The sequence below is a fragment of the Trachypithecus francoisi genome, unplaced genomic scaffold (genome assembly GCF_009764315.1).
Source record: "Trachypithecus francoisi isolate TF-2019V2 unplaced genomic scaffold, Tfra_2.0 Lachesis_group0, whole genome shotgun sequence".
NCBI classification, from domain to species: Eukaryota; Metazoa; Chordata; class Mammalia; order Primates; family Cercopithecidae; genus Trachypithecus; species Trachypithecus francoisi.
Genome location: NW_022681453.1, coordinates 59,780,735 through 59,796,054, shown reverse-complemented (window position 1 = coordinate 59,796,054; position 15,320 = coordinate 59,780,735). Strand labels below are relative to the sequence as shown.

Genomic DNA, 15,320 nt, shown 5'->3' with positions numbered 1-15,320 from the left:
GAGATGTTCTTGTCCTGCTGACGGTGGGAAAGAACCTGCCCATGTTGACATGCACCTGCTTGAGTGCTACAGATCGTTTCTATTCATCACGGTGATATCCTGGGGCCTAGAATGGATATGGACTCATTCTCTTGTCTAGTAAAACCTTTTTGTGGGGAGGTTTTTTTGTGTTTTTGTTTTTTTTTTTTGCAGAGATAGAGTCTTCCTAGGTTGACCAGGCTGGTCTTGAATTCCTGGGCTTAGGCGATCCTCCTGCCACGGCCTCCTAAAGTGTAGGGATCACAGGCATGAGTCATCAGGTCCAGCAGAAATCTATCTTTTATCTCACAGCAAGCTTTTAATTCATTTCCAACTATTATGAATTAGTTTGTTTCATAAGCCGGAACTATGTGCAGGATTTTTTAAAGATGATTTCTGTCAAGTGTGGAAGTATGTTGCCTCCAGTCCTTAAAACTTTCACCAGCTTGTCTAAGAGTTTGATTCAGTATCTCATCGTCCTCCGTATGCTACTCTTGCTAGAAAACAAGCAAAAGGAAACTGCTAGGGCTCAGGGTTTGGGTGCTACTGAGTGTTTACAAATACTCAAGCTGTAGACAAGTGAATGTTCCCTGACACAGAAGGAAGAAGCTTTATCCTCAGCTGTGCTAAGTGTGTGTGTGTGTGTGTGTGTGTTGTTGGGGACATCACTTGCTTCAGAAGACAGTGTTATGTGATACAAGGAATATCTGGAGTCAGACAGAACTGCGTCCAAATTCCAGCTCTGTCTGACCCTGACCTGTTCCTCTTCTTGAGTCTCAGCGTCCTTCACTCTAATACTTGGGTAGTGAGACCTACCCTGAGGGTCACTGAGAGGAATAAAGGGGCCATGTGTGTGTAAAGTATATACACACAACCTAGCGGATGTTCAGCATGCGGGATTTCTTACTTTCTCTTTAAAAGTAGGGACATAGTGAGACTTGTCATCCTATTTTATTGGTCTCCCTCTTGGGCAGAAACCCTAAACATTCTCCTGCTCTGTCATCCCCATGAGCCGCAATTCTGCCAAACAGGGCCTGCGGATTTGGGAGATCTCTGGAGCTTAGGGGTCACGGATGAGTCAGAGCACACACTATTCAAACTATTCCATCATAGCCTTAGAATACACAGGAAAGCAACCCTGAGGAATTTCCATTAAACAAACAAAGGTTTGCATCTTTTTTTGATCTTTACTTGTATGGTAAAAACCTGCTTTTGTTGTCAAGTGTTCCCAGCGGGAACCTGGGTGAGAGAGACAACAGCCAGGAGCCAAGCCCAGGTTCCAGTAGGAAGGTCCAGGGGCCTCACTTGAAGTAGCCACATCTAACCTTTGTAAAGGCTGCTTCCTGCCCATGGTTGCAGAGGCCATTTCCTGTGCTTCTAATTTTTCCAGGAGAGGAAGAAGCGGGGAGAGACCAACAATGACCTGTGTCTGGCAGATGTGTTTTCCTACCAGGGGAAGTTCCATGAGGCCGCCAAACTGTACAAGAGGAGCAGGCAGCTTGAAATGTGTTGGAAGAAAAGCTGAGTGTTAGGAGAGAAGCTGAGGCAGAGCTGCATGTCTGCTAGACTTGCTGGCTCCTTGCTTCTAGCATTCCCATTATCTCAAGCAGCCATATGTTTCTCATTCACTTGATACACCATTTCCTTTCAACCCCCACATCCTCACCACCTGTTTCTTTGTTTGAGCACCAATAAATACAATAAATAGTGTGGGCTCCCAGAGCTCGTGGCCTTTGCAGCCTGCACACTTGCGATGGCCCCCTGGTCCCACTTTTTCTCTCAAACTCTTTCTCATTCCTTTGACTCCGTTGGACTTCGTCGCCCCCACGACCTGGTGTTGGGTCTGATCACCCCAACAGAAATGTACGCTGACCTCTGCATGTTTGAGTATGCCAAGGTAACCCACCCCATCCCAGGCCCAAGCTCTGGCTTGGAGCCCACTGGTGTTCTCACCCGTGGCGTCCAAGTTGTTTTCCGAGACTGGTGCAGACAAAAACTAGCAATGGTCTCAGAAAGGATGTGGGGAAACTGGTAAACAAAGGACCCATCTATAGTCCCTGGTAGAAACTCACCTAAAACCGACCTTTAACACTGACACCAAAGCAGAGTATGGCAGTTCAGACCTTCATCAGCAACGGAGCTGGATGGCTGTGGGTCTGCGCCAGCACAATCCCCTCATTGATTTGAGGGTTCAGTGCTTCAGGGCTGTCTCCCACAAATCCTCTCAATCCTTGTCAGAAGCTGCCAAGAATTGGTGTCTTCAGGCGGGAGCCGGTCCTGCCAATCATACAGGACAACATGGTGCCTGCCAGCCAAGTTTCCCATAGCACCTGCTGATTGTCCTGGGCTTCTCACTAGGCCTCTGGGAAGTCAGGCAGAGCCTCCGCCCTCCCGTGTTAGCGCAGCATGCCTCACGCCTGCCGGCTGCAGAGTGGCTACCATGTGGTTGCAGTGGGTGATGGCAGAGATTCCCTTTTGCCTTGGGATGGGCCTTATGAACCTTAGTCCCCAGCAGAGCTGGGCCTTTTAAGGCAGGTATAGGAGAGGAGCTTCCTGGACCTGGCTCCTGATGGCTTCTGTGGGAAGGAGTTGCATTAAGGAGCCCAGACCAGTCAAGACATTTGCAGTTCAGCCTAAGCAAGGTTCAAAAAAGCTTGAATGCATTGAGCAATGATAGTCTTCCTTCTACAGAGGGGCTTTGTTAACCTGCCTTTTCCAGGAGTGTCAAAAGTGGCTCTCGGTGTGTTATGAAGTGACTCATCAGCCACAACCTATTAGTGGGCTACTAATGGTAATTCTCCAGCTCACAAGTTCAAGATGGAAAATCTTCCCCAATTTTTTCGGCTTTTTTTTTTTTTTTTTTGAGACAGAGTCTCGCTCTGTCGCCCAGGCTGGAGTGCAGTGGCACAATCTTGGCTCACTCCAAGTTCTGCCTCCCGGGTTCACACCATTCTCCTGCCTCAGCCTCCTGAGTAGCTGGGACTACAGGTGCTCGCCACCATGCCAGGTTAATTTTTTTTTTTTTTTTTTTGAGACGGAGTCTTGCTCTGTCGCCCAGGCTGGAGTGCAGTGGGGCGATCTCCACTCACTGCAAGCTCCACCTCCCGGGTTCATGCCATTCTCCTGCCTCAGCCTCCCAAGTAGCTGGGACTACAGGCGCCCGCCACTGCACCTGGCTAATTTTTTTTTGTATTTTTAGTAGAGACGGGGTTTCACCGTGTTAGTCAGGATGGTCTCGATCTCCTGACCTCGTGATCCGCCCGTCTCGGCCTCCCAAAGTGCTGGGATTACAGGCGTGAGCCACCGCGCCCGACCAATTTTTTGTATTTTTAGTAGAGATGGGGTTTCACTGTGTTAGCCAGAGTGGTCTCGATCTTCTGACCTCGTGATCCACCCACCTCCCAAAGTGCTGGGATTACAGGCATGAGCCACCACGCCCAGCCTTTTCTCTGCTTTTCTAGATGGCTGTGCTCTTCCACCGTCTGTTTGATCCTGGGGCTTAAGGTGTGTTGGTGACCTGTGATGTTGCCCAGGACTTACTGTTCATCAGGACTTGGATGAACTCCTGGGCCCCAGCCTGTTTTTCACCTTAGTGATTTCTTCACTCTATGCCTGAAACGCAGGGTGTTTAGACTCCCTCTGCCTTTTCCTCGTCACCTTTCCTACCCTCCCTCAGGCCCCACCACAGACACCTAGAAGATTTCATAACACATTCATACTGAGATCACCAGAGTCAGTGCATCTCTGCTTCCGGGGATAACAAAATTTTAACTCAGGATGAACCCTTAAGGGATCAAGACCCTAGAGGCAGAATTTAGGCTTAGGAACCCCTGAAGTCTCCTCAAGGAGGCAGCTGTGCTGCAGTCTGAATTTGAGAAATGTGTACATACACATTATGTGGGGGGTGGGGGAGATCCAGTGCTGATTAACATGGCATGTTTTTGTTTACTTGAAAATTGCTTCTCACGATTCAATCTGGTTTTCAGAAAATTTTCTTAATTACACTTCATGTACAAATCAATTGTATGCTTTCCGGATAAATGACACGTTTATATGGTGATAAAGGGAATTATAATGCTCTTAACTCTTATGTAGTACATTCTTATCAAAATCACCAAGCATGAGAACACTGTTTAGTCTCATTCATCACTCAGCACAGCCTCTTTCTGTCCACTTCAGGGCCAAGTCTTTGCCATGGCCCCAGATAACGTGTAAATTAGCTTCAGGGATCAAAAAGTCTTTGAAAACCCAGTTTGATGAGCCTTGAAGGAAGCTTTTAGACCCAGCTTCAATGAAGTCACAGCTCCCTGAGGGTCCTGCTGGACTGCAGGAGGCTTCCTGAGCCTGGGAGCTGTGTGCCTGGATGGTCTCCTTGGGGTGACGACCCAAGCTCATGGCTCCCTCTCAACTTCTAACCCTTCTTAACACAGTCACCCCTAGTCCCCTGAGCACTCGTGAAGTCCCTTTGGAGGACATTTCTAGTTTCCTAAGATGCCTGTTTCCCCCAGCTGCCACCCTCATTTCACCAGCCAGGTAGGCAGGGTTTCCAGCTTTGTGCTAGCGTACAGAATCCATGCTGTAGCAGCTGCCAAGAGGAGAGGTGTGTCTGTAAAGGTCCAAACCAGGCAGGGACAGTGGCTGCTTTCCAAACCCCTTCCCTTTGTCAGCTCCTGGGAGAACCAAAGGCCAGCCAGGGGGCCTGTCGTCTATTGGGTCCCAGCATCAGGGTATACAATGCCCTTCCCTCCCCTTCTTAAAACATTGGTTCTCAGGCTGACCTAATAGATGATTTTAGGAGCTACACAATTACCCTGAAAGCAAATAAGGAAAAAAAGCGAGCTAATTGTTCAAGTGGATTTTTAGCATACATTGACTGCACTTTCCTGACACATGAACGTTAATCATGGGGAAAGGAGTGCTTTTTTTATTCTCAATGAGGCTGACACAAAGCACTCTCTGCAGGGTACATTATTCCTAAGACAAACCACTTCTTACCAGTAACAAACCTGGGCTCTAAGGGCTCCCAGTTTCCCTTTTTGAAAAGCTCCACCTTTAAAAGCTGCCTCGACTCTGGCGAACTCCCACATGTGTATTTTGGGTAACTACCCTGAAAAGAGGTAATGTTCTGAGGCTGTTTTTCACACATTCTAGGGCGAGCCCAGAGAAGCTGGGCATACCGCTTCAGAGGGCCCCTGCTGAGGCCAAAGGAACACAGGCTGTAGGCCTGACCCCTGAGCCTCCAGGACCACAGTCGTCTCTTCCTTCCCAGGTCCTCTCCTGAGCACCTTCCCTGCCTCAGATCCCCCCATGGTCTCCCGCTGTCCCACTGTCAGATCAGGTCCTCACCCCTGCAGACCTGACCTCAGGATAGGATCCCTAACCATTCAGCTGAGAAGCAACTAACCAGAGAGAGGTTTGCTTGTTATCTGTTCCAGGCAAGTAACTGGGGCAAAGACCATGCAATGATTCCCTAGTTCAGGGCACAGAGTGTTTGCTGGTGATTCAGAGAAGGCATGGAGGGCACGGAGGGCTGGCAAACTGTAAGTCATTTTGTTTGTGTAAGTTTAGGGGAACCCATGCTCAGCCCACTCTGAAGCATGTGGTATCACCCATACGATCTGAAAAAAGATGACAGGTCTCGATATTTGGAATTGTGCACCAGGTTGTCTCATTGCTGTTTAGGAATAATCATGTATTTACCAAAGTATGTGAGAGAGAGACAGCCCGATCATGAACCCCCGAGCCTGCAGACTTCATGTGCAGGGCCCCAAATAGTCTAGAAAGTGTTGTTTAGCCGATGAACAAATGCCCATTTGTGAGATGGGAAGGAAGCACTGGGGGCCAGCGTCCTTGACGATGTCCCAGGATCCCCCAGGAACACCTGCAGGGCAGCCTGAGATCACTCTTCCCGAGACCTGGGACTCCCCCCACTCAGCCCCTCAGGGACGGGCCCTGCCTGCCTCCTGGTTGCCTGCTTCAGCCATGTGGAGCCTGCCCTTGCTGCTAGAAAAGCCTGATGTAACGCTGGCACAGGAAGTTCTGATCCAGAGTGTTTTTGTTTGTTGTGCTTCCTCAGGATTTCCTTGGATCTGGAGACCCCAAAGAAACAAAGATGCTAATCACCAAACAGGCTGACTGGGCCAGAAATATCAAGGAGCCCAAAGCCGCCGTGGAGATGCACATCTCAGCAGGAGAGCACATCAAGGCCATCGAGATCTGTGGTGACCACATCAGGGTTGACATGAAAGTTTCCATCTGTGCCCCAAGCATCTGGCAGCATGTCATCACATGCCACCTCTTGGCTTTGACAAGGAAACAAATGGTGCTTCTCTAAATATTTAAAGCAAATGTGATAGTGATTGGGTTCCTTGGGAGACACAGAGGTTGCCTGTGTTTAGAGCTCAGAGCAGGCCCCACACTCACCTCACAGTCATTGAGGTATTCTTATGCCTTGGCCTCCACTTCTCTGTGAGAATTCCTGCACCTGTGGTGGAAAGAGCGCTGGGCCACTTCCTGGCTGCTGAGTCTTCGGCTGGGTGCTTCACCTTCCCCCCAGACTTGATTCTTCTCATCTGAGAGATGGAAATAATCGTGCCCACCTCTTAGGGACCCAAGTGACAGGGCTTAGGTGTTTCGGCAGGCCTTTTATCCTGCTTCCCCACGGCATGGGGCCCGGGGGCCTGGCACCCCCTCCCTGCCTGCCCACCCGGGTGGCCTTTCCTCTTGCCGCCAGGCCCCAGGGGCCCGTAGCCAGAGTCCAGGGGGAGGAGGACACGTGTCTGCCCCGGCCTGGCCCCTTGGGAGTCCGTGGCTGTTTTGTAGGAGCTGGTGCCCTTGTGCTACCGCTGCTCCACCAACAACCCGCTGCTCAACAACCTGGGCAATGTCTGCATCAACTGCCGCCAGCCCTTCATCTTCTCCGCCTCTTCCTACGGTGAGTCCCTGCATCCTGAGCATGTGGGCAGGACAGCCTGTGGACCACTACGCTCACTCCACTGCTCTCTGGCCTCAGGACGTTGGGCAACGGCCAAAGGCCTCTGAATGTCCCTGTTTATGAAATGAGGACACTCTGACACCCACCTGCCTGACACAAGGAGTCACTGTCGGTGTTCCCATAGATAGGACCCACCGCTGCCCAAAGCTGAAGCACCCACTCTGCGAACCTGGCACAGTGCTGTACCTAACCAAAGGCCCCAGGAAGAGAGTCCGATGGCTCTTCATTCGGACTGGGAGGCTGAGATAGGTTTTCAAGGCCCAGCTTCTTTGATGTTGACAGAGGATCAGAAGCCCCTTCCCAGGAGCTGAGCAGAGGCCACACACACACGACTGTCCATGCGCGCGCACACACACACACACACAGAGACGGCCCCGCGCGCACACACAGACACACACACACAGAGACAGCCCCTGCACACACGCACACACACACAGACTGCCCCTGTACACACAGAGACTGCCCCTGCGTGCAAACACACACACACACAGACTGCCCCTGTACACACACATACACAGGCTGCCCCTGCACACACGCACACACGCACAGAGACTGCCCCTGCACACAGAGACTGCCCCTGCACACACACACACACACACACACACACACGGAGACTATGCCTGCGCACACACAGAGACTGCCCCTGCACACACACAGACTGCCCCTGCCGCCTCTGCTTGCCTAGTTGTTTAAACCTGTTGTTCTTGTGCAGGCGTGGTGGCTCATGTCTATAATCCCAGCACCTTGGGAGGGCGAAGCAGGAGGATCAGTTGAGCCCAGGAGTTCAAGGGTGCAGTAGGCCATCATCACAGCTGTTAATGGCCACTGCACTCTAGCCTGGGCAACAGAGTAGAAACCCTGTCTCTAAAAACAAACCATAAAGAGTACCTAGCACTAATGTCCTGTGACCCCTCCTTGCACTCTCCACCTCTGTGTAAGCACTCTCTGTCCACAAAGTCTTCCTCTTAATTCTCCTTCTAGTTCACATTTGACTGTAAAGCCTCCGTGCCCCTGAAAATACTCCTTACCAAAGCATAAAGGGCCCCTTAAGTTCTGAGGCCTATGTTTGATCTTCCCCAAATTCCCTCATAAAGCAACATTCTGGAAACAACAGCCAAAAGATATTATATTGAAAACTGGTGATTACTGCTGTGTTCTCTGTGTCAAGCAAAGTCCATTTTTCTGGTCTTGGGTCTCCAGAGTTATGAGGACAAAAGTCTCTCCCCTCTCCAACAAAGGAAACACACTGAACTCCCCAACAGCATTCTCTGTTTCCTTTTGAGATGGAGTTTCACTGTTGCCCAGGCTGGAGTGCAGTGGCGCGATTGTAGCTCACCGCAACCTCTCCTCCCGGTTCTCCCGCCTCAGCCTCCACCAGGCGTACATCACCACGCTTGACTAATTTTGTCTTTTAGTAGAGATGGCGTTTCGCCAAGTTGGCCAGGTTGGTCTCAAACTCCTGACCTCAGGTGATCTGCCCGCCTTGGCCTCCCAAAGTGCTGGGATTACAGGCATGAGCCACCACACCAGGCCCCAACAAGAATTCTCTAAACTCCTGCAAGGAATGACTTCAGATTCCCTCAGAGAATGTCAACTTCCCAAAATGCATCCCAAGAGTTTCCAGAGTTCCTGCCAGAAGTGCCCGCACAGACTCAAACTTCTGAGCCCTGAAACCAGAGATGGGCCCAACTCACTTGTTGCGTATCAGCAGCACTCCCAGCTGCTTGACATTGTGGACCAAGAACTTCCGGAAGCCACTGGGCAGCATGTGCTTTCTGGGTTTTTTTGCTCCCATAACCAATGCTGGACATCATATCAAGATCTGGCCCTTGAACCTTCTACAAACCCTGTTGTCAATCCCTTGGGGTTTCCGCCAGTTCCGCTGAAGGAAATAACACACAGGTGGGTTAGCGTCTGTGCAGAGTGCCAACTCTTCCTTTGGGGAGGGAAAAAAGGACCAGATGAAAAGGAAGTATGCCACACAGTAGTTGCCTTTGGTAATAGGACTTCACTATTTCCTTGCATGCTTTTTTGGTGGCAAAAACCAGGAGCTCTTGGCTTTAGCCATTAGGAATGCAGGCACCCCTGCCATTCTCACTCCCAAGAAATGGAGACACCAATGGGACGCGAGGGGACTGTGTAGATACTGAGATGGCGAGCACAGCTGCAGACACTGCTCTCAGCACCTCTGAGTTTTGCTGTCTATAAAATAGGGATCCTGCTGTCATAAGGCAACCCAAAATACACGACACAAATGCAAAGCCCTCTAAACACATCGAAACAGCCAAGTGTCCCTTCTCATTTAAATTTCACTTCACACACCAAGAGACTTAAGTACCAGCACTAGGGCACACTGGGGGAGACCTGTATTTCTACAGAAAGCTCTTCCACAAACCAGTTCATCGGTCAAAGGTAGTCCCGACTAGGTGATGTCAGAAACCGACAGCCCGTTGGAAACTTCTTTCTTCACCCCACACCTATTTCCATTCGAGGGCCATATACTTTAATTTTGACATATCGGTCTGACTGGTGCCAGATGAACTTCTTGGTTCTCTTTTTGTCCATCTTGGGCTTCACAAGGGGTCTGAGGGCGGCCATGATGCCTTCTGGGAAAGAAGCAGCCCCAGGTGAGGAAGAATCCTGGAAGGAGGCTGGGAAGGAGGTTTTCCCACCCACGGACTGAACACTGTCGCAGAGTGTCTTCCAGTCGCCAGCTACGGAGCAAGCTGGGAATGGAATGGGTGCCTCTGCCAGGCTTGCTTTCCCTCCCTTTCCGAAGCTGGCAGAATACTAGGCACTCTCCAGACGCGATCCCAGGACGTCAAGGGTCACCTCACCCACTCAGAGCCCAAAGAATGCCAACAGCTGAGCAAACCAAAACTGACCCCGAGATACTCTCAATTTGCAAGGGGCAGCAAATCCCACCCCGCCAGTATCCGAACCCCCAGATGGTCCTTCCGGTAGTACTGGCCTTGACCATCTACTTGAACTTGCGTCTTTTCCTCACCTGTAAAATGGAGAAGACACGGTGCGCTGAATGCCTGCAGTGCCTGTCACAGGGTAAACGGTCAATAAAGAAAAAAAAAAAAAAAAAAAAAAAAAAAAACTTCTAATTCCCCAGGGAGCTGCTGCGCTACCACACCCTCAACACACACAAAACCATCATATCCCTCTAAGGATCCCTCAAACCTGGAGATCTTGCAGTATCAACTCACACCTTCCTCAGTGTGGTCTTCCGAGCCATTCATTTATTTCCTACAGCAGCAACCCTTCTGTTCTCTTTGCAGCCATCAATTGGCACAGGGTGGGTACTCAATGAACCACGTATTCAAAACAACTTTGCCTTCTGGCCCGTGATATCCTTGAAGGCGAGGGGGAAGTTTCATCTTTATATTCCCAGAGATCCTGACTATCAGAATCTCTGTCAACAACTGAGTGAGCGGACCTGCACCCCATCTTTTTTTTTTTTTTTTGCAGTCCCACCACAGCGGCCCTAGGGTCACAGACTAGAAGGAAAGGAGTGTGGGGGCATGGCAATGAATGAATGCACGTGGGCCAACAGTAGTAAGCACGGTATAAACCAAAAATTAAATTCTAAGCCCCCAACCCAACTGAATGGACTCCTGCTCTTGGCCAAGGGCATTCCTAAGTTAGCCTGAAAAACTAGTTCAGGCCAAATGTGGGGTCGAACTTGCCTCATTATGCCCTTCTCCCTATGGAATTCAGGCACAGCTGACCAGCATTAACATTAAAAGCGATCCCAAGACTGACAAAACAGACTTTGTAGCAGTAAGACACCAAATTTCAACCTGACTCTAGTATAGCATCACATGACAGATTGCAGGCCCTGAAAGAAACAGAAGTACTTTACTCAAAAATATATTTCTTTGACACATTCTGACATGGCCCTGTAAAGCTGTCTCTTGGGACAATCTACGTTCTGTAGTGAATCCCCCTCCCTTTCCAGGTCTTCTCCCTGAGCCAGGAGAGACTCCACTAAGAGTATGGCACCTTTTCAGGTCTGATAAGAAACATCTACAATCTAGTCTCTTTGAAGCCCGCTACCTGGAGGCTTCATCTGCATAAATAAGAATCTTGGTCTCCACAACCGCTTCCGCTTTTCTGAACCCAGGCATTCCTTTTTGTTGATTCCAGGTCTTTGGACAAACTCAACTAATTGTCAAATCTACCAATAGCCTGGCCCAGGCCCCCCCAACACACCTCCTTAAAATGTACAAAACCAAGCTGCACCCCAACCACCTTGGGCACATGTTCTCAGGACCTTCTGAGGGCTGTGTCACGGGCCATGTTCACTCATACTGGACTCAGAATAAGTCTCTTCAAATACTTCACACAGTTTGACTCTTTTCGTCAACAGACGCAAAGCCCAACCACCGCCCCGCCCCCGCCCCGGCTGCCTGCTTCACTCTGTTCCTGTAGGCGCTCCAGCAAGCCGACAATACCCACAGACACACAGTGGTAGGGAAGGCCTCCTTACCAGGGGACACACCCAGATTAAGACTCATCGAGGCCGGGCGCGGGGGCTCACGCCTGTAATCCCAGCACTTTGGGAGGCAGAGGCGGGCGGATCACTTGAGGTCAGGCGTTCGAGACCAGCCTGGCCAACATAGTGAAACCCACTCTCTACTAAAAATACAAAAATTAGCCAGGCGTGGTTAATAAAAGCAAACAAACAAAACAAACAAAGAAAACAAAACAAACAAAAACAAACAAACCAACCCACGGAGCCAGAAAAAGAAGCGCCGAGAAAGAGACAGCGGACAAGAGAGGGCCGGTGCTGATGGGAGGTAACCTCTGGGTCCTGGCAGGGAAAAGGTAAGCACTTCCGGCTCCGGGTCCTTTAAAAAAGACACGTCAAAGAAATAGTGCTGCAAAAATGCCGAATTTAACTGTTTTAATAGAGATTAACATCTAAGAGTATAAAGGAAAATTTATCCTCCCTGCCCTTGGCACTAGGTAGAAATTTGGAATTCTTTCTGAGTTAACACCTGGTGTAGGGAGGAATCTACTTCCGCCAGAAGTTGAAGCCAATCTAGCATTTGGGCTATTTCCGGTCGTATTTCTTCTACCCCGAAGTGCACCTCCTAGTGGTCAGGAGAGAACAAGACAGATTTTCCAAAATTCCCTCACTGAATTTACATAGTACATAGTAATAAAACCGGAACTGCTAACATGCGATGGGGTTCATAGGTCTACCACAATTCTATAATGTACTCCTATTATTGTCTCTATTTTGCATATGTGGAAGGAGAATTTTGGAGATTTTACTCCAGGCTCCATGCTTCTAACCATTATTCTAAACTACCTTGTTTTGTTCTGTTGGTTGTTGCGTAGAGCCATGGTTTCATTTTGTTGACCAGGTTGGTCTCCAGCTCCTGGTCTTAAGCGATCCTCTTGTCCTCGCCTCAGCCTCCCGAGTAGCTGTGCCTAGCTACTGTCTAACTTTTAAACTTGTTCTTGATTTGCTTAGCTTTTTTCTTTTTTTTGAGACGGAGTCTTACTCTGTCACCCAGGCTGGAGTGCAATGGAGTGGCATGATCTCAGCTCACTGCAACCTCCACCTCCCAGGTTCCGGGGCCAAGTGATTCTGCTGTCTCAGGCTCCGTAGTAGCTGGGATTACAGGTGTGAGCCACCACGCCCGACTAATTTTTTTTATTTTTAGTAGAGACAGGGGTCTCACTATGTTGGTCAGTCTGGTCTCAAACTCCTGACCTCAGGCGATCTGCCCGCCTTGGCCTCCCAAAATGCTGGGATTACAGGCGTAAGCCACTGCGCCTGGCCCTTGGCTTTTGTTTTAAGATTATTTTGAAAATCAAATTTCAGGAGCAAAAATAAAACCTCCTAGATTCCACTCCTGGAACACAGTACAGATGTCACTGGAGATCTTGACAGGGGTAGTTCCAGGGACCCGAAGGGGCCAGAAGTTAAACTGGATTGTATTGATGACTGAATGAGAGAGAGGTGAGAAGGGTGTGTTAATAACTCCATGGTGAGGTTTTGGGCGTGAAGGGAATGGGGAGTTTGAGGAGACCCAGAAAAGTGGAATGTCTGAGGTCACATAGCTGGCAAGCCGTAGTGTTGGGGCTAGAACCCTGCTGCATCTGTGGCTATTCCACACCTCATGAATCGTGCTTATCCTGCAGGCTGTATGTAGTGAGATGGGATGTGGAGCAGGGAAGCACACTGCTAACAGCAGCCTGCATGATGCGTGTCATGAAAGAAAAGGTCTTGATCGGTTCAAGTGAGTTCATCGACCGGGAGGGTTCATGAACCAGACAGCCTGCCTTCAGTTTCCAAAGACTCAAGAGATTTGGAAGCAGTAACCTGATGGCTCAGTCTTTGTGGGGTACGGGACATGCTGCCACCTCACTTCACAGAGGAGAGCACAGGGGTACCCACACTGCTTCCCTGTGGGCACTGGGGTCCCAGGACAAGAGGCTGAAGGTGGCCTGCAGTCATCCCTGGAATAGCCCAGGGAATGTGCCTGTATTCCCCCGGGCTCAAGTTTTCCCCCCGGCCACAGCTCCTGAGCAAGAAATCACATTAGCTGGGTCACAGGTGACATAAGAAAAACTCCAACCTGCTTTATTTAGAAAGGGCAGAGGTCAGGGGAGGGAAATAGTAAAAAAATGTACGTCCTTCCTTAGACACATCTACCCTCTGAGACACTGGACACTTGGAGTCTAGAGGGAACTGGGCCCTGGCCATCCGTCTTTGAAAGGATTTCTTTAGTCTGACTCTTTGACACTCCTCTTGTGTCTGGGCTCTGGGCTGCTGGCTGCACCGGCTCCTGGCCCAGGAAGGCTGGGTCCAGCAACACCTGGCCCACTCTAGTTGATGTAGTACACCTTGGCGGCATCATAATAGGCGCGGGTCATGTAGTTCTTGTTCCTAAGGGGCCACCAGTGGTCAGGGTGGTAGGTGGCTGGGTAGACATGGGGCTGGTGTTGAACACAACTGAAGAGCGCCAGGCTCCGGTCTGTGGCCACAGTGGGCAGGTAGAGCTGCAGCTTATCCAGAAGGTGACCCGGCCAGAAGGAATTGGGGTGCGTTTGCTGCAGACCACTGGACCTCCTCTCCTTCAGCTTCCTGGAGAACAAGAAGACACAGGGATGGTTGTCATGGCAGACAGGCCAGGGCTGAGGCTTCATCGCAGAGCCCACTAACTGTGACCAAAGTGAAGATTTAGGCCTGTGCCAAGCACTCCAGCACCTCAGTCCTCCCCACAGTTCCATATGGTCAGCCCTGTTATCCTGTTCACCTCACCTGTGAGGACCCAGAGGCCTGGAGAGGCCGTTGCACCCTGAGCAAGTGGCCAAGTGCAGGCTTCACTCCCTGTCCAATGCCTCTAAAACTCAAAGTCTTAAGCGCCACCATCTGTTATCTGGAGGCATTTTAATGTGGTGTTTGGAGTACGGCCCCTGGAGCCGCCCTAGCTGGGTTCAGATCCGCACTCCACCACTTCATAGATGTGTGACTCTGAGCATGATATTTGCCCTTTCTGTTGCCTCAGTTTCCTCCTGTGTAAAATGAATATGCTTAGTGTCACTTCATAGGGCTGTTGGGAGGATTTGAGTGAGCGGACACATGGAAAGCCCTGGAGCGATGCCTCCTGGCCCTCTCTGTGTTGTGTTACTGCCTCTCAGGCCAGGGCACCGAGCCCCAGCTGTTATGCCAGGAGCGCAGAGTCCCAGTTGTCTCAGGTGAAGCTGCGCCTCCTCCCACCTTCCTTCCTTGTGGAGTTAGATGATTGCCACAGACCTGGTAAATTCCTCAAACTCCTTAAAGTGCATTTTCTTGCTTTTCTTTGGCGGTTTCCTAGTGGAGGAGAGAGAGGCATTTTGTGAGGAGAGTGGAAATCCAGGCCAATGGGGCTTTAGGGAGTAGGTCAGGGCCGCAGGAGTGGGCCCATTTCTAAGTCTCAAACCAGAGCTCTGAAAGAAAAATGTCTTCCACCTGAGGTGGACCCTGACTCTGTGCCACCATGCTCCAGGGGAACACAGTGGGCTTGGGTCAGCTGGACCTAGCCTCAGAATCCAGCCAGGTGACCTGGGCAAGTCATGTCCCCTTTCTTATCCTTGGTTTTCTCATGGTCCAGAATAGAGACCTCTCAGGGTAGTTATGAGGAAGGCTCAGTAAGTCACTGCCGAATCCCGAGTCCTTTTGGGGTCCCTGGCTCCCACTCCCCACTCCAGAGCTTAACCCAGCCCTGAGGACGAAGATGGTGAAATCTAACCCCCTCTCCCTCCAACCCTGAGCCTGACAGATATCGCTAATGGTTCACAA

General features: G+C 50.3%; 1 protein-coding gene, 1 long non-coding RNA gene and 1 other non-coding gene across 11 annotated transcripts in view; 1 reads left to right on the top strand and 2 right to left on the bottom strand.

Annotated features, from left to right (window-relative positions):
• The first annotated feature begins 251 nt into the window (after positions 1–251).
• On the top strand, positions 252–6,601 carry LOC117083321. Of its 2 annotated transcripts, XR_004437049.1 has the most exons (4): positions 252–1,184; positions 1,409–1,526; positions 1,878–1,915; positions 6,095–6,600. It is a non-coding gene; the product is annotated as an uncharacterized LOC117083321 (long non-coding RNA). The 2 variants fall into 2 exon arrangements; XR_004437048.1 differs by having other exon boundaries at positions 252–1,526; positions 6,095–6,601.
• Positions 6,602–9,696: 3,095 nt separating this feature from the next.
• Positions 9,697–9,835, bottom strand: LOC117084696. The gene has a single exon (XR_004437602.1). It is a non-coding gene; the product is annotated as a small nucleolar RNA SNORA7 (small nucleolar RNA).
• Positions 9,836–13,593: 3,758 nt separating this feature from the next.
• EFCAB12 (EF-hand calcium binding domain 12) overlaps positions 13,594–15,320 on the bottom strand; it is a 34,651-nt gene continuing 32,924 nt past the window's right edge. For 4 of the 8 annotated variants that reach the window (XM_033210842.1, XM_033210846.1, XM_033210843.1 and 1 more), the window contains 2 exons: positions 14,796–14,852; positions 13,594–14,123 (listed from right to left, as the gene is read on the bottom strand). In XM_033210842.1, coding sequence (XP_033066733.1) covers positions 13,865–14,123; positions 14,796–14,852 — 316 coding nt within the window. In that variant the 3' untranslated portion in view covers positions 13,594–13,864. Of the gene's footprint in view, positions 14,853–15,320 lie in introns of all 8 variants that reach the window. The other 4 variants (XR_004437046.1, XR_004437044.1, XR_004437045.1 and 1 more) reach the window with 4 other exon arrangements.